The following is an 18,126-nucleotide window of genomic DNA, read 5'->3' as shown; positions in this document are numbered from 1 at the left end:
CACCGCCACCCAGCCCCACTCACAGGGTGTCCTGGGGCCCCTCCAGGTGACCTGGAGTGCTCTGGGCGTATGCCAGCCACGCCCACGTGGCCCTGGCGGCACAGGGAGCTCCATGTGCAGGACTGGCTCTGGGTCCTGAGGAACAGAGCCCTGGGGACATGGGTCACCCACAGATGTTGCCTGGAGCTAGCTGCTGAGGACACTGTCCCTTCCCTAAAGGCCCCCCAAAAAATTAGGCACCCCCTTTTCTGTGAAATCCCATTACCCACTCCCCTGATCCTGTCACCCCTCCAGAGCAGGCCTAGGATCCGGGACCACCAGGCGTCCTCTGACGCCCGAGGAGCTCGCTGATGCGGAGGGAGGTCTGGATGTGGACCAGGTGGCCTGGGGCGGGCTGGCAGCTCTCGGGGTTCTCGGCCTAGAAGTGCCCACGAGCAGGAGGTGCCCCGTGGAGCGATGTCCTCCTTCTCCCCCCACCTTCCCCCAGCTCCATCCCGGGGCTGCCGCAGCCGTTTCCTGCTGTCGGGAATCGGCCTGGGGTTTGTCTGGGAACTCTGGAATCCTGGAGCAACAGGAGAATCTGCCTCACCACGCCCAGGCCAGGCAGATTACTCTTTAGCTCTTGCACATTCCCCAGAGTTCTTCCTCTTCACGGCAGCACGTGTGACACGGGGGCTCCCTGGGGGCCCCGACCAGCCCAGGGCCCTGACTGGAGGGTAACTGGGCCTCAGGAAGCCCCTGCTGTCAGGTGCAGCATCTTCCCAGGCCTTCTGGAAACCCCGTGAGGATGGTACTTTTATTATGGATGAGTTCTTCCTCTTCCTCTGTAACTTCATCTAAAAAATATAAAAGAAACTGGCTCAGAAGGGTTTCTGTTGTGACTTCGGTTCTCCCAGCCAGGGATTGATGGCTCCAGGTGGGGTGAGAGGTTGCCTTCCAGCACGTTCCAGCAGCCATCCCTGCTTGCCTCCCTTCCTGAGCTGTCTGGGATCAGAGCAGGCTGTCCCCCAACCTCAGCAGCGCTGCCTCCCCACCCCACCCCGTGCTACACTCAGCCCTTCCCTGGCGGGCCAGGGAGAGTGGAAGCTGGGCTGGGCCCCAGGCCCCCAGGAAGGAGCACGGGTGACAGGGCCACTTTTGTCCAGGAGAAAAGCCAAACGGGTACCATCCCAGACTAACCAAGGTATACGGTTAGTTACTTTTCTTATAGCTGTCTTTATATTATTTATACTGGAGGGGGAACTACAGATCTTAGTGGGATGTAACCCCGTTGTATCGATAAGTGGAAAATGCATTTAATACACCTAACCTACCAAACATCATAACTTCGCCTAGAATACCTTAAACAGAATTACCCAGCACAAAGCCTATTTTTAAATTAAGTGTTGAACAGCTCACGTAATTGATTGAACGCTGCACCAAAAGTGAAAAACAATGGTTGTAAGCACATCAGTGGTTCACCCTCGTGATCGGGTGACGACGGGGAGCTGCGGCCGCCCAGCATCAGGAGAGCGTCAGACCACACATCGCTAGCCCGGGAAACGAGCAAAATTCCAACTTCGAAGTACAGTTTCTACTGAATGCCTATCACTTTCACGCCATTGTAAAGTCAAAAAATCGTAGGTCGAGGGCTTCCGTGGTGGCGCAGTGGCTGAGAGTCTGCCTGCCGATGCAGGGGACGCGGGTTCGTGCCCCGGTCCGGGAGGATCCCACGTGCCGCGGAGCGGCTGGGCCCGTGAGCCATGGCCGCTGAGCCTGTGCGTCTGGAGCCTGTGCTCTGCGGCGGGAGAGGCCACAACAGTGAGAGGCCCGCGTACTGCAAAAAAATAAAAATAAAAAATCGTAGGTCGAGCCATTGTAAGTTGGAGGACCGTCTGCACTAGAAATGGTTTTGAAGTTGTAGTTAAATTTTCCACTTGCCTTGGGCAACCAGTTGTGGCTTGAATGAAGAGATGCGGACGTAGGGAGAGCAGCTGTTTTTTAAGAGAAAAGGCTGGTGTGTCGAGAGCGTGTGTGCATACGTGTGTAGCAGAGGGGGGGTGTCGGGGTGGGTGAGGGGCTGGGACTTGGCGCGTCGGGAGCCTGGCTCCAGGTCTCAGGTCCCTCTGTAGCCGGGAAGTTCCAGGCAGTCCCCTCCCTCTCTGAGTCTTATCTTCCCTGAGTGTCAGATGGAGAAGATGAATCCTTCATCCTGCCCTGTACACTTCCCGGAGCTCTCCCAGGGCTGCTTTGAGAGCTGAACGGTGTGTGTGCGAGACAGACAGGATGCTTTGTCAAGTGTGAAGGGCCGGGCAGGTGTGGACTCTGCTTAGTCAGAGGGTAAAAATATGCCCAGGAGGTGTTGGTCTAGTTGGGAGGGAGGGACCCCTGTGGGGTGTCTGACCCCTCCTGCTGCCCCTGCTGTGGCTGAGACAGGCCACTCGAGACCACTCTTTCCACCCTGGGCAGGGCCTTGGGCCAGGTGTCAGGAGTTACGGGTATGTCACTGTGGGACCTCAGGTGAGGGGGTTGGTCCCCACCTGTGTACCATGGGTTGGGTGTTGGGACGGAGTGCCTGGCAGAAACGTGGCCTCTGTATCTCAGTGTCCAGTGAGGCAGATGTGAGTTGGCCAGAAGCCAAGCCAGATGCTTAATCACAGGTGCTGGGCTCCACTTGGCCCCCTGCCTGCCTTCTGGGGGCTGGGTGGGCGGCAGCCTCTTGCGGACCCCTGCTGACACGGTTCCAGGGGGAAAGCATGGGCGTTGGTGACTCACAGGCCAGTCCCAGCCCTGCCACTGACTCCCACGTGGCCCCAAGCAAGTCACTTCACCTCCCCTACACAGAGGGGGAAGGAGACCCACCTCTCAGGGCTGTGAAGAGGAGAAGAAACACCCACTTGCAAAGTGACCAAGCCCTCTCGTGAGCCACAGAGCAGGGACTCCCAGCCAGTGCTGCCTTTGCCCTGCCGTGTGTCTGGGAGGGTGAAAAGCTGCAGGTGGAGGAACAGAACACGCACCTTGCTTCTCCACGAGCCCCAGCTCTCCGTGGAGGGCCTCTCTCCGGGTGACCACCCACTAGCCCGGACATTCCCTGCTGGGGGCAGGAAGGGGGCGCATGTGGAAGTCGCAGCATTAGGCGGAGTGCCTGGGCTTCATAATTAGTATTGTGTTCCTGTGATGTGTCTCTCCTCATGGTCACCATGGGGTTTGAAAATCTGTGAAGCGTGGGTTGCGTCAGTGATAAATGGAACCAAGCCAGCGGTGGCCAGAGGCAGGTGGGACCCTCTGCCTACCGGCCAGTGGACTTCTGGCAGGTAACTGTCTGAGCCTTGACTTCCTCGTTAGTAAAATAGGGATGGGAATCCCTGTCCTGAAGGGTCAGGAAGCCCAAATGGGGTAATATATTAACTCTTAGCTCGGTCTCCAGAACTCGGTGGTGGTTCTGTAAATGTTGGTTTCCCTTTCTTTTCTACTGGAACAGCTTCGGGCTTGCAGACAAGAGCTCGCTTAGGACACAACATTTGATAAGGTTGGGAGCTGCGCGGGATTGATTAGTGCCATGTAGGTGCAAAGGGCCGCGTGAACACTAGGGGGGAGTTTAATTACACAGCCCCTCGGCCTCCACAGTCAGAGCTCCTGGCTGCCTGCTGCCGGCTTTATTGGTCCATCTGGTGCTCAGCCCGAGTCGTGGCACAGGCAGGAGCCAAGCTCATTAATCGCCGTCTGTTCTTAGCGCTGGCGTGTGTCTTGGTGGGGACAGACCCCCTGGACAGCTGCACACGTCTGGGCGGACACAGCCAAGCTGCTCGCTGACCACCTTCCTTGGATGTCCCTGATCCTGTTCTTGTCTGAGATGCCCTGAGGCTTTTCACAGCCCTTCTTACTGTCACTCTTCTTGTGGTCCTGGGGCTGGAGGACGCACCTTTAACGGGGACCCTGCCAGCCCTAGCTAAGGAGCACGCTGAAGAACCTGGGGAGTAGTTGACGTCTCCGGTGGGAGCAGGTGGAGGCTGCCACCTCCAAGGTTCCCACCTCCTCAGGGGCAAAGCAGCCCCGAGAAATGGTGTGTAGAGATAACGCCTCTCTCGGACTAGGTAACCTCTGAATAACGCCAGAGCTCTTCTCCTGTAAGATGGTTTTAGCAGAAGGTTTGGGCAAATCTTTATGGTGCGCTGACATTGCCGGGCAGGGTGCTGGGCACCGAGAACCAGTCCAAAGCTCAGACTTGAAAGACCTAGAATTCTTGCTCCCCAGCTTGGCTGTGACAGGGCCGGGGCAGATCTGTGGCCTAGACTTATCCACTGAGGTCCTGCTGTGACACAGCGATCCCTCTATAAGATTCCATCACCATTCTCAACTTACAGAGGCCAGAACTGAGGTTCAGAGATGCTATTTGACATGCCCAGAACCGTGGGGGGCAGACCCCATGCTGGGCAGTCCCCGTACCGTGCCGCATCAAGCTCTGCTAGGCCAGAGTCATTGTCATTGGGGCTGTGCCTTTCTAATCACCAAGAAGCTTTCTCGGGGTCACTTGGCTTCCTGTGCAGACTTTGTGTTGGGGACCCTGCCAAGCAGCCCCGGTGCCCTGGATGATGCAGCTGGCCTGGCTGTGGCCCTTCTCCATGGAAGGCTGACCCGGAGCTTCCCACCCCTCACTGGGCTTGCACGAGCGGTCCCCGAGGTTAATCATCTGCCAGGGTCTCACACCCGAGGTCTCAGTGTCTGGGCTTCCCGGCACCGCAGTCCCCGCCGTCCCCGGCCCTGCTGGCATCCTTGCGGTCTGAGGAGCGGTGCTGTGCCTCGGGGAGACAGGCTCACTCGCGCTGCCCCCCTCTGTCTTCCCCAGGGCAGCGAGGTGCCAGACCCCACCTTTGCTGATGGCGAGCTCCTCCCCAGGGAGTCCGGCTTCTTTCCTGTGGATGAGGACGAGGCCATGACGCTGGCCCCACCCGAGGGCCCCCAGGAGTCGGACATGGACGGCCCCACGGAGAGCAGCCGGAGCCTGGAGGGGCCGGTCGGGATTCCCTCCGAGGAGAAGGAGGCAGGGCTCGGGGGCCTGTTCCTTCCAGAGGACAAGTGAGTTAAAACTGCCTGGAGCTCCACTTGTCGGGAGAAGGTGATGGTCACGGCCGGAGATTTGGAGAGGGAGGAGAGGGCTTCCGGTATCAATCTTACCATACGAAATTGTCGATTTTTAATCATGTTCGACCTTCAAGAAAAAGGCAAGTTCATATGTTTCAACCTAGTATATTTCCTCAGTGCAGGGGTTCGCAAACCCAAGGGTCTCTGGGAATCCCACTGTCGAGGAGGGGCCCTTTGGAGCTGTTCATCCGTGTTGCTTCCCGGGGGCGGTCCCTCCGCTGCACTGGCGGCCAGCCAGGCCAAGGACAGCTGGGCATAGGGCTGATCACCTGCCACCTGACGGTGGTTGTTGTCCGGGGCCAGTCACCAGGAGGCCGCCAGCGGCGGTGCCTGCGGAGAGGTTTAGTGAAATTTACAGGAGAAAGCAGTGAGGAATGTGACTAATTCAACCGGAGGCGCTAAGGAGCCCAAGGACAGATAAATAAGTGAATAAATAAAATAAGGTGGAGATGTCCAGAGCCTTGATCTTCAGCCCCTATCGTTAACGCTGTGATTCTTAGATGGAAACCAGGGTTCCTCAGGGGCACAGTTTGAAAATCACCGTTTCCCATTCTTTGAGCGCACAGGCTTATCAGCAGGTTGGAGAGATCCCAGTTTACGAGTAAGGATACACAGAAGCTGCTGCACAGCGACTCGAGGGAGGATATGTTTTGGCAGGTGATGAGTTAGTTGTACTTCTTTGTTCTTAGGTTTTAGACAGGGTTCAGCCAGCCACTGACTCTGTCCCAGGCCACACTGGGTCACCCGTGAGAGGCCTGGGGTCTCTGACCTGTGTTCTGTGGCCTTAGGCTTCTTTGGACTAGAAATCCGCCCTGTGGATTAGGAGAAGCATCCTGCCCACTGGCTCATTGCTGTTTTTTGGTTTTGTTTTTGTTTTGTTTTGTTTTGTTTTTGTGATACGCGGGCCTCTCACTGCTGCAGCCTCTCTGGTTGCAGCACAGCCTCCGGACGCGCAGTCTCAGCGGCCATGGCTCACAGGCCCAGCCGCTCCGCGGCATGTGGGATCCTCCCGGACCGGGGCACGAACCCGTGTCCCCTGCATCGGCAGGCGGACTCTCAACCACTGCGCCACCAGGGAAGCCCCATTTAAATATTTTTATTTCCTGCTTTACCTTCTTCTGTGTAGACCCTTTACATGCTTAGACTTGTTATGTCTAAAATTTTATATCTAACTTTTAGTTTAATTTTTAAAACTTCAAAATAATTTTTTTAAGTTTAGTTTTAATTTTTAGAACGTTTTTCAATCAAAAAAAACTTTCGCTTTTAATTTTTCCACATTACTGCCAGTATTTTTTACAAACCTATCCACAGTGATTTGAGAGTCCATAATTTATGTGACCATTTCATTTACTGACATATAGTATAATTTAACAGCTAGTTCAGTGTAGCTGTCCATACACCATTAAGTTGTAAGCAATGTTTGGCTGCTCTAGGGCAGCGTCGGTTTGAACATCTCTCGTGCAGAAACCTTTTCTGTGGTGAGGTGTTTCCCTTAGGATAAGGTCCCTGGAGTGTGCTTACCAGGCCAAGAAGTACAGGCTTCATCAGGCTCCTGGTATCTTGGCGCCCATGGACCTCCTGGAAGGTGTGGCCAGTTTGGGCCCCGCAGGCTCTGGTGGCGCCTCGTTCACAGCCGACCCTTGTCTTACACTCAGGTCCCTGGGCCACACTCCGTCCGTGACCACGTCGGACCTCTCCACACACTCCACCACCTCACTCATCAGCAACGAGGAGCAGTTCGAAGATTACGGGGAGGCAGATGACGTGGACTGTGCCCCCAGCAGCCCCTGCCCTGACGACGAGACCAGGACCAACGTCTACTCGGACCTGGGGTCGTCGGTGTCCTCCAGGTGGCCCCTTGGTCTGGAGTGGCATTCGGGGTCCAGGAAAAGTGGCAGAACCAGTCCAGCTTCATCCTAGCGGGGGTTCAGCTGGCGGAGTCCTGAGCTAACTGGGCTCTGCTCCTGTACGGGGGTGGGGGGGGGGAGGTGGGGGGGGTTCTGCCTTTGCACCCTGATTGGGGATCTGGAATTCCTCCTTCCTTCTGTCTTGGGGAAGAAACACAGCCACACCTGGAAGGCCGAAGCCTCCAAGTGGCATATTGATACCTTTCCACGCAGCTGAGTCATTACTCTGACCTTAGCTCTCAGTTGCCTTCTCTGTGAAATGGGTATAAGTCATTGGCTTCCTCTCTGAGAGCGCTGGAAGAGGGAGATCTATTGCTGTACTTCACTCCCCACCCCCTGACCCCCAAACACACACACACAAGGCTCACAGGTCTTGGAGAATCTAGTAATAAGCTCAGCAGGACGGGGCAGGGCACCAGACTGGACAGCAGTTCAGAAGGTGATTTCTTTCCCTCCCATGACCCAGCGCGGGGCAGACGCCTAGGAAGATGCGGCACGCGTACAACAGCGAATTGCTGGATGTTTACTGCTCTCAGTGCTGCAAGAAAATCAACCTGCTCAATGATTTGGAAGCCCGACTGAAAAACCTGAAGGCCAACAGGTGAGGCCCCGGGGCCCAGCATAGGGGCGGGTGGGGTGGGGACCAGAGGGAGAAGCAGCGGGGAAGGTGGCCCCGCTCTGTCCTGACAGGTGATCGGGGGCTGCTTCTCAGGGCCAAGCTGATTAGTGAGGACAGGAAGAAGCCTCGCCCGCACTTTGATCTCTTGCAGCCGGGGCAGAGGAAGGAGTGGGCTAAAGGCCTCTCTGTTCAACCATCCTTTCCTCTCTCTTCCCCTCTCTCCCCCTCTCTCCCCCCACCCCACTCTCTGTCTCTAGCCCCAACCGGAAGATCTCTAGCACAGCCTTTGGACGGTAAGGCCTCCCTCAGGGTAGTGCGGGTTGAACGCTGTTCCCTTTCACTGTACTCCTGCTGACAGGGTGGCCGACTCCGTGCCAGCGGCCCAGACCCAGCCAGTGCCCTGCATGCGTCTGCACGTGCAGAGGGGGATGAGGCGTCCCAGGCGGTGCAGGCAGAGGAAGCTCCACTTGCGAGAAAGCGGGGCCGGCCTCCTTGCCAACCCCATCCGTCGTCCCTTCTGCCCCTTCTGGCAGCGGGCGGCCTCTCCAAGCCCTCCGTTGCCCCCGCCTCAGGCAGGCACACCAGGGGTGCCCTGAGAGACACAGCTGCCCTCACGGCTGCCGGTGCCTTTCCCTGGGCTCCGGAGCAGGCAGCTCTACCAGCAGAGGCCCTGGGCTTCCCGCTGGCAGGGATGGGGTGTGAGTGTCCCCACTGGAGCTGGTCCCTCTGCCCCAGGTTAAATACTGCACAGCTGACCTCCTGGGCCTGCCAGGGTCCTGCTCCCGCTCTCCTGCAGACTCACCCCAGTTCCACGCCCGGGGCTCTGGGAGCTGCCAGCAAGCGTCCAGGAGCTGGGGGGGACAGTCTCTGGGCTGAGACCCTGGCTGCTGGCTGGGAGGGGAAGCGGCTGGGTTCTGCCTCAGGCAAGAGCTACCTGGACAGCAGTGCTCGTTTCCAGTCCCAGCCACCGACCCGACCCACCGTCCTACCGTCCTGCAAAGCCTGGGTGGGTCTCCCTCCCCCTGCCCACCACCTGGGTCCCCAGAGATATAGCGGGAGCTGGCTGGGTGGTCTCAGGCGGCCCAGGCCCTCTGCCGGGGCTGTGGTACCAGGCTGCCTGCACGGGGCGGTTTTCCAGGTGGAAGGGGCCGGGCTGGGGGGCTCCTCCGCCAGCTCTGGTCTGCGGCAGCTGCTGGCTGGAACACTGGTGTGCACGGCGTACTGACGCAGCAGGAAAGGGCTCTGATGGACCGGCCATGTCTGCTGGGGCTCAGGAGCCCCGTCTGCCGTCCTCAGAGCAGAACGATCTCTTGAGTTCAGAGGTCAGGCCACTCTGCTCCCCTGACTGGGTGAGGGCACCCTCCCTGGGGTCCCGGGTGCTCCCCCAGCCCATAGCCTGAGTCTGCAGCCAGACGTGCCTCCCCCACCCGTGTGCAGGCAGCTCATGCACAGCAGCAACTTCAGCAGCAGCAATGGCAGCACCGAGGACCTGTTCCGGGACAGCATCGACTCCTGTGATAACGACATCACTGAGAAGGTGGGCCTGGGCGGGCGGCGGGGACGTGACGTGGGCCCCCGGGGGTGGGGGGAGGGGCTCCTGACGGCTGCCTGGGGACTTGGGAGACCCTGTCCCTGCCCAGGAGTCGGGGACAGATGGCCCCGATCACATGGGCACATCCATGCCCGGCCCCACCCAGCACGACTCTTCACTCACAGTCATGCGGGACTCCTAGCCGTCAGTCCCACTAAGTTCTCAGTCCTGTGGACTTAGAGGTTTCCTCCACCCCACCCCTGCCCCCCTACTGTAGGTGAGTTTTCTGGAAAAGAAGGTGACAGAGCTGGAGAATGACAGCCTGAGCAACGGGGACCTGAAGAGCAAGCTGAAGCAGGAGAACACACAGCTGGTGCACAGGTGAGGCCTGGCCTTGGCTGGGACGCGCGCGCGGAGGGTGGGCCGTGTGCTGAGCCCCCAGGAGAAGCTGGGCGGAGTGAGGTGGGGGGGCGGTAACCTGCAGGTCCTTCTCGCTCTGAGGGTCTGTGATACGTCAGCCCCTGGCTGTGGGCCCTGCCCACGCTGGGTGCCCAGGAGGACAGGTCTTTGGGGACAGGGAGACGGGCAGAGCTTGACCTCGGCCCCCCAGGTCTGCAGCCCCAGCTCGGGTGAAAGGGAAGAACTGGGATCCATTTCCTGTCTCTCTGTGTCCCACAACGATGAGAGCCTGACCTCCCTTCTGGGGGACAAGCTCTGCAGAGGGAGAGGCTGGTGCGAGTTGGGGGTTCACACCTGCCACCGGTGGGGAAGGGTCCAGGCATTGCTGCGCTCTCCGCCCAACAGAGGCCCACTGAACGTGACTCAGTGCGGTGGTGCATGTATGGTGTAGTCCTCACAGGATGGCATATAACTTGGTAAACTGATCCCCGTCCAGGGTCTGGTCCTCAACCTCGTAGGGCCCAAAGATGAGTCCTCTTGTACAGCCCAGAAGTTCAGCTCCATGGAGGGGCTGTTGCCAGTGAAAGGCGCCCCACACTGATATACCAGTAGTGGGTTACGATGTCCACAGTGGGGCCTGGCCTTACCCGGCTCTGGCAGGCTCACCACCAGCCAGGATGTGCCTGTCTTTGCGGTCAGGGCACCCAGCGAGCTGAGCTGTTGATCAGAGGGGGACCAGCCGGGAAGGAAGGGGGCAGAAGGAGTAGGTGAGGCCTGAGGGCTGTTTGATCCACTGCGGCGAGGCCGCCCCTCTCTGTGCCCGCCCTGGGAGAACCCCTTCAACTGCCAAGGGCCGCCCGCTCCCAGCTCCGGTGGCGGGTGTGGCTGGCACACCTCTCCTTAGTTGCTGTGGGGTCCCTCGTTCATCTGTCAGCAAAGCTGCCGGCCCACAGTCGGGGTGTCAGGGTCTTGGGGTCCGGGGCTCCCAGTGGTCACAGCCTGGGTTGGGGGGAGGAGAGTCAGGCCACAGGAGCTTGCCCTGCACTGGAGTCCTTGCCCCTCTCCTCAGGGTGCACGAACTGGAGGAGATGGTGAAGGATCAGGAGACCACGGCCGAGCAGGCCCTGGAGGAGGAGGTTCGGCGCCACCGTGAGGCCTACAGCAAGCTGGAACGGGAGCGCAGCACGGAGATCGAGCTGCTGAACACCAGGTGGGCCCGCGGGATGGCCCAGTGCCCTCTGCCCTCTGCCCTCTGATGCGCCCTCACGCCCAGCTCTTGCCCTGTGGGCGGGTGCCATTCCCATTGTATGGATGGGAAAACTGAGCCCCAAGGGGACGCCTCCTGTAAATCTACTTTTGATACTTGAACACATGGATGTGTTCTCTAGGAAGCAAGTAAAAGAATGTTCATAGTAGGTACAACTGGAAACGACGCTTGTCTGTCAAGAGGAGAATAGGTTAAAAAAAACACACACACACAGTGGTCTTGCCCTGAGTCCTGTACTGGGTCTGATGTCCAGGCTTGGAGCGCCCCCTGCTGTCAGATTCTTCCCGACCCTGAACACTGGGGCGCACTGACCCCAGGCCCCAGGGACCAGGGATAAGCAGGGCTGCTCCTGGGCCTGGAGCATGGCTGTTGGAACCTGCGGCAGGCAGGGAGAGGACGGGCCTGGGAGTCTGGCTTGGTCACGCGTTAGCTCCATGATGTTGGACGTACTCGGGCACTCTCTGGGCCTCGGTACCCATCTGTCAGCCCTCCCTGGAGAGTGACCAGGAAGGCAGGTCGGCTGATGCACGTCAGAACACTGCACATAGGTGAGGGCTCTGACGATGCCAAGGCCCTCCCCCGACCCAGGCCAGGGAGGCCACCTGGGCCCCTGGCAGAGAGGATGGCTGCCCCTGCTCTTCTCAGGCCCCCTGTGGCCCCGGTCTCTGAGCTGAGCCTCTGGAGTCTGACAGGTCCAGCCGGGGTGGAGGGTGGGTTGGGAGGTGGGCTCCCTCCTTGTACCTCACAGCTGGCAGGCAGGTGGTCCCCTGCCTGCTGAGGTCAAGCAGGCCCAAAGGAGCTTGGTGGGCGGGACCCCTGTGCAGCTGGGTGAGGCCTCCCAGCTCCCCGGTGCCTGAGACGCGCTTTGTCCCCTTTATCGACCGGGGCTTCACCTTAAGTCCCCACGGGTGTTCTAGAAGCTGCTGTTTTGCATCTGTTCCTTAATGAGGCAGGTACCTCACTAAGCATCACGTTCTCTGCCTGCTTCTGACAGCCGGCCGGTCGGCTGGCCTGGGAGAGGTGGCTGGGACGCAGGTGGTGGAAGAAGACCGTGGGGGTGCGGACCAGGGCCGAGGCCGAGCACTGTCCCCTAACCCGTGCCCCTGTCCAACTCCAGGGGGCGCTGTTCCCACAGACGCTGCAGGCAGCGCTCCCAGAGTCTGCAGTGTGCTTTGTGCCTCGAGAGAGGTGGCCTCGTCGGGGGGTGGGGGGGTGGTCTGAATCCCCCTTAGGCCCTGGCCCAGGGGCGTCTCCTGGGGAACCCAGAGGGCAGCGGGGGCCAGGAAGCCCTCTCTCCACGAAGGAGGACATGACAGTGGGAAGGAGAGGGAATGCCCTACCAGAAATGGCCCTGCACTGTCCTGGTGCCACTGGCCAACGGCCCAACTCACCTACCCCTCTTCTCAGGTCACTGAAAACTGACCTGGACAGTCCTGGTGAACATTAACACAGAGGAACCACTGCCCATGGGCGTCAGAGGCAGCTGCAGCGAGTCCTTGGAGGGCAGAGCCCTGGGGGAGATGCGGGGGAGAAGGTTGCCTTCCAATGGTGAATCCTAACAGGAGGGCCCTGCCCCAGATGCCACAGGAGGACTCTCTCCATTAGCAGAAGAATACCACTGCCTACCCCCTCCCCAACCCCGGGGGTGTTTCAGGCCCTAAGCAGTATGCAGAAAGAACCTTATGTTCCTATTCATTCACAAACAAGTGTTTCCTTTTATCCAAAAATAATAACAACTCAGGGTCTTTACCATTTTGCCTTGGATGACAGGAAGCTCAAAGCCATATTACCATTTGGAACAATTATTCATATTCTCTCTCTCTCTCTCTCTCTCTCTCTCTCTCTCTCTCTCTCTCTCTCTCTCTCTCTCTCTCTCTCTCTCTCTCATTTCTGGTATGTACCCTCCAGGGAGCGGAGAATTGCTGCAGACTGTCAAATTGTAAGGGAATCTCCATTTTTGACATTCTTGTCCTCCTCCTTTCCCCAGGGTGCAGCAATTAGAGGAAGAAAATACGGAGCTTAGGACGACAGTGACTCGGCTGAAGTCGCAAACAGAGAAGCTGGATGAGGTAAGCAGCAGGTCCAGGCGTCGCTCAGACTTGGATCTTGAGCCAAATCCACAGAGAGGCTGCGTTGGCCATCGGAGGCCTTTAGTTTCTAGTTTCTGAAATTCTAATAAAATTGCTGTAGCCAAAAAAAAAAAAGGCATCAAACATGAATAATTCATTTTTCCATATTTCTTATTTTCCAAGTTTTCTATAGTGAATATCTATTTCCTTGTATTACAGGGGAAAATAATAAAAAAAAGAAAGAAAGAGGTTAGCTTCTGTTTGGGGTCTTACCTTTTTTAAAAAATTTATTTTATTTATTTATTTATTTATTTATTTTTGGCCATATTGGGTCTTTGTTGCCGTGCACGGGCTTTCTGTAGTCGCAGCAAGCAGGTGGCTTCTCTTGTTGCGCAGCACGGGCTCTAGGTGCACAGACTTCAGTAGTTGTGGCTCACAGGCTTAGTTGCTCCGCGGCATGTGGGATCTTCCCAGACCAGGGCTCGAACCCGTGTCCCCTGCATTGGCAGGCTGATTCTTAACCACTGCACCACCAGGGAAGTCCAGGGCGTCTTACCTTATTCGGGTCCATCTGGCATCATTGAAGGGCTTCAGAGACGGGAGATTTTTCTAGCTGTGTGTCTAGACTCCTAGGGGATCTGGCCATTTCTTTAATCTGTGCCTCGGAGGACTCTGTTAAAGGGGCTGATCTGATGGCCCATTTGTCGAGGTGGCTGCCCCGGCCCCCAGCAAAGCCCTTGGAGCACAGCGGGCCCCCTGGGAACTCTCCCCCTGCCCCGGTCTCCCCGGCTCCAGGAGCGGCAGCGCATGTCCGACCGGCTGGAGGACACCAGCCTGCGGCTCAAGGATGAGATGGACCTGTACAAGCGCATGATGGACAAGCTGCGGCAGAACCGCCTTGAGTTCCAGAAGGAGCGGGAGGCGACGCAGGAGGTGGGTCCCGGGCCGGCAGGTGCCAGGGCTCCCGCCCCGCCCCCCCCCGCATGCCCCGCCCCCTGCTCCCGCCAACCAGCCTCTTGCCCCCGCAGCTCATCGAGGACTTGCGCAAGGAGCTGGAGCACCTGCAGATGTACAAGCTGGACTGCGAGCGGCCGGGCAGGGGCCGCGGCTCGTCCTCCGGCCTGGGCGAGTTCAATGCCAGGGCCCGAGAGTTGGAGCTGGAGCATGAGGTCAAGCGGCTCAAGCAGGTGGGCCCTGGGAGCCTCTGACCCACGGGATAAGGTGTCCAGGTCCCCTCCGGGTGGGTGTCCTGTGAGGGGCCGAGAGCCGTAGCGCCCCCTTCCCCGACGAAACTGCCTGCTCCTCCCAACACCCTCGTTGTCAGGGCTACTGGTCCCGGTCTCACGGCTCAGCCGAGGCAGATGGAAATCCCAGGGGCTCTGCTCAGCATCCGTGAAAAGAAGCAGACACCAGTCTTCTGTCCTGGGCGCGAGGGGTGTGGGAGGAGGCTCTACCCAGCCACCCAATAGTGCCTCGCTGCGTTGCGTTCTCCCAGGAGCAGACCCCGCGCCCAGGATTCTGTTTCAGATGGTTTCCGCAAGCACTCCCATGATTGGAGACCAGTTGGGGGTGGGGGAAGCGGGATCAGGGTGGGGCAGTGACCCAGCGAGGGCGTGATGGTGCAGGAAGCCCGCACCCAGGGACTGAGTTGACCACCCGCCAACCGACCCCGGAAGCAGAGGTGCTGGAGGTTCTGCTCCCACAGCAATCCTAAACCCCAGCCCTTCTCAGCCACGAGGGGGCGCCCTAGGCCCCAAGTGTGAGCAGTTAGGAGATGGAGGCAAAAGCTGGAGCGCAGGGCTGGCCACCAGGGTCTGGGCAGGACGGCGCTGGGCCTGCTGCGCTCAGGAGCGAGGGCGCCCCTGGAAAGCACTCCCGGAGCGGGATTCCTGAGCCCCGCTGCAGGAGGGGCCACGGAGACGAGCTGACCTGTCAGCCCGGAGATCTAGAGCATCACCTCTCCTCACCAAGGGCCAGGGCTGGACAAGGAGCCACTGGGTGGGCGGGGCCCCTCTTCTGGCTCACCCACTTCCCGGGGGAAGGGGTGGCCTGGAGCCATGCCCCTGTCTGGAAACTTGGCTCCCTGGGCAGGGCTGTTACCTCCTCCTCAGAACCCCAGGACCTCCCAGGACCCAGCTCTCCTCCCCCTCAAGCGTGGCAGACGCCCTCTCATCTGTGGGTGTCCTGGACGGGCCATGACACACGCCCAAGGGGTGGAGAGGGTGCTGGTGGCAGTGAGGGAGCAGTGGCTGCGGAGAAGTGGGTTCCGGCGGGAGCTGGTATCGCTTTGTCCCCCTCCCCAGGAGAACCATAAGCTGCGGGACCAGAACGACGACTTGAACGGGCAGATCTTGAGCCTCAGCCTCTACGAAGCGAAGAACCTCTTTGCCACCCAGACCAAAGCCCAGTCGCTGGCTGCGGAAATAGACACGGCCTCTCGTGATGAGGTAAGGTGCCCAGCAGCTCGCACCGTGGAGCCTGGCTGCTCATCTGTCCTGCCCCATCTCACCTGTCTCGATGACAAGCCTCAGGCTGCCCAGGGCCTGGCCCCTCGAAGTCTCCATCTGCAGTGACCCCGAGTGACAGGGGAGAGCGGTGAGGCAAGGAGGCTGCAGGTGGAGTTAAGTCCGCTCCGATTTCCTGTACGTGGTGGGAGGAGCATATGGGTTTGGGAGCAGAACGGAGTTTTGAGTCTTCACTCTGCCAGGAACATGCCGAAATGGCCAGTTGATTTCATCAACTTATAATCCAGGGGAGGCTGGACGACCCCTCCCCCAAGTCAAGAGGGGAAGGACGCTAGCATTTCTTGGCCACCTGCTTGCGGTATGTCTTCACTTAATCTTCTGAGAACTCGAAGGCTTTCTGAACACTTGTCTGTCACAGATCGGGAGATCAGGACACAAGATCACCCAACTTACGGAGGGAGAGGGACCCAGGTCTCTAGCTGCAAAGCCCACTCTTTCTGCCCCACTGGGGTGTGCTTATGAAAGATCAGGCCTCCGAAATACCCAGATTAGATTTCAACACGAATCATGAGTCACTGAACCCTTACCCTGTGCTTGGGACACACAGCTAAGAGCTGGCCCCTGGGCCTCAAGGAGCTCCCATGTGAGCCGGGCACCAGCCTCCAGCCTGCGGGCAGAGGCAGCATTTCAGTTACAGCCTAAAGGACACGGCAGGAGTTGACCTGGAGAAGGACAACGGCAGGGCCGGAGGGTGGTGAGAGGGACGTTCCAGGCAGAGGAAACAGCTGGCAGTCTTAAGGACTTTGGATGTCACTCCTGACTGTAAATGCCTCTGGCCAGTGTTCTCTCCCTTTATCAGAAAATCACCCACACCTGGACTCCTCCGTGGGCCGGTGATGTGAGACTCTCTGGGGGTGTGGCCTGGGCCTCTTCGTATTTAACCCGCCCTGGGTATGATGCCCTAGACTCATGCCCCGGCCCCGAGCGCTGAGGCTGGTCTTGGGGCACTGGCTCTGCCCACACCCCAGCCCCGGCCCGGCCTCTGACCTCTCTTTCTCATTCCCTTCAGCTCATGGAGGCCCTAAAAGAGCAGGAGGAGATCAACTTCCGGCTGAGGCAGTACATGGACAAGATTATCCTTGCCATCCTGGACCACAATCCCTCCATCCTCGAGATCAAGCACTGAGACGAGGGGCCTGGCTGCAGAGCGGCCTCGGGACCCCTGGACCCCGGGATTAAGGGCCAGATCCTGCCTGAGGATGCGGCCCAGGCCGGGCTCCCACGCACACTGTAAATGTGTCTCTGGCCACGGTGGTGTAACGTGTACTGGTGTGTATGTGGGGAGGCCGTGTGCACAGCAAGGGGTGAGCGTGGGCCGTGGCCGCGGGCGCCATCTGTGCTGTTAGCCGTCCTTGCACTTTGTGGTCCCTTTGCGTGGGGCAGAGGGTCCCCGAGGTGGGCGGCGGCGAGGTCGGCAGTCAGGAGTTACTGTAACGATGAGAGCTAGAAGCTTGTGTTTCAGATACTGGATAAAATGATTCTACCTCTGGGGACCAGGATTAAAAAGTACTCTAGTGAGACAGGCTCTTCCACCACATCCCTGTTTCCCCCTGGGAGTGGGAGCAAAATTACCATCTTTTCCAGGAGTTCAAATGCCTCACCAACCTCTTCGGCCACCTTTCAGGCCCAGGTGCTTGAGCTCGGAGAGGAAAAAGGAGCGTATGGGGGGAACGCGTAGGGGCCCTCACGAACCCCCCCACCCCCAGCCGGCAGCCCGTGTGAGGCTGTGCACAGTGTGTCCCAAGGACTCAGGTTTGTGGAGGAGCTGGAGGGGGCGACCTTCATCCTGAGAATTCTTGGCGTTCTGAGAGTTCCCCGCAAACTTCTCCATCCCTGCTCACCTACCTCTCCCTCTCTGTCTTTTTTGTTTTTTAAGACACTGAAAAATGAGCAGCGTTCACCTGGGTGTACATGAAGGGTTCAAAGAAAGGGGGAAGGAGGCTGGGGACAGTCTAAGGCACGTGTTGGCGTTGGGCAACCAAAGACACGATTTTCGGGCGGGAGCACGCTCCGGTCCCTGTCAGCATCTTTTCCTGTGGATGCCTTTTAAGAGAGGGCATGGATGGACCCTCTCGACAGCTCCCTCAGGCTAGAAGTGGGCCTTGCTTACCTGGCCCTGGGGATGGCCTTGGGTTTGGATTTTCAGAATCCAAGCTCTGGGCTTGGCTCAGTTGGGTGGTGAGGGCCCCGTGTTCCAGCCTTTAGAAACACACCTGTACTCGGGTCTCAGCCAGGGGAACAAACGCTGTGCTGGTGGGAGAGACGGTTGGGGAAGTTGCAGGGAAACCTTAGTCTTCCATCCTGGTGACACGTGGTGGAAATTCACCCTCTGGATCTTTCACGTGCTGTGGTGTTCTAGGTGGCTGGGAGTAGATACGGTACTTCCCTTTGAGTTTTCCAGTGTGTCTCAGTTTTGTATGGCTTGTGAATTGTTTCCTTAATCCAAATACATATAAACCATGTATGGTCTTATTTTCCCCCCCGCAGTTTCTTGTTTCCTTCAGCACTTCTAGTGTGAACAGGAAAGCTTGGGCATCTTGGGGAGGGGTGTATTCAAAGGAGAGAGGGCAGGAGAGGGTGAAGAGGGGACCTAGGGCCTCGAGTGTGTTCCCGCTCACAGAGCAGGGCTGTGGCCAGGACTGATGTTCATCCCATTCCAGCCACCGTTTGCTTTTGTTGGAGTTCGTG

General features: G+C 58.5%; 1 protein-coding gene across 1 annotated transcript in view; it reads left to right on the top strand.

Annotated features, from left to right (window-relative positions):
* RAB11FIP4 (RAB11 family interacting protein 4) overlaps window positions 1–17,257 on the top strand; it is a 112,315-nt gene extending 95,058 nt beyond the window's left edge. Inside the window, exons 4-15 of the mRNA XM_082860048.1 lie at window positions 4,826–5,055; window positions 6,777–6,971; window positions 7,495–7,629; window positions 7,905–7,940; window positions 9,085–9,184; window positions 9,456–9,559; window positions 10,647–10,787; window positions 12,832–12,913; window positions 13,709–13,846; window positions 13,942–14,100; window positions 15,217–15,360; window positions 16,448–17,257. Coding sequence (XP_082716174.1) covers window positions 4,826–5,055; window positions 6,777–6,971; window positions 7,495–7,629; window positions 7,905–7,940; window positions 9,085–9,184; window positions 9,456–9,559; window positions 10,647–10,787; window positions 12,832–12,913; window positions 13,709–13,846; window positions 13,942–14,100; window positions 15,217–15,360; window positions 16,448–16,564 — 1,581 coding nt within the window. The 3' untranslated portion in view covers window positions 16,565–17,257. The remainder of the gene's footprint in view (window positions 1–4,825; window positions 5,056–6,776; window positions 6,972–7,494; window positions 7,630–7,904; window positions 7,941–9,084; window positions 9,185–9,455; window positions 9,560–10,646; window positions 10,788–12,831; window positions 12,914–13,708; window positions 13,847–13,941; window positions 14,101–15,216; window positions 15,361–16,447) is intronic.
* Window positions 17,258–18,126: the final 869 nt, after the last annotated feature.

Source organism: Leucopleurus acutus (genome assembly GCF_964270905.1).
Source record: "Leucopleurus acutus genome assembly, chromosome: 19".
NCBI classification, from domain to species: domain Eukaryota; kingdom Metazoa; phylum Chordata; class Mammalia; order Artiodactyla; family Delphinidae; genus Leucopleurus; species Leucopleurus acutus.
Note: the sequence above shows the minus strand (reverse complement) of the source record. Positions and strands in the feature narration are given on the sequence as shown.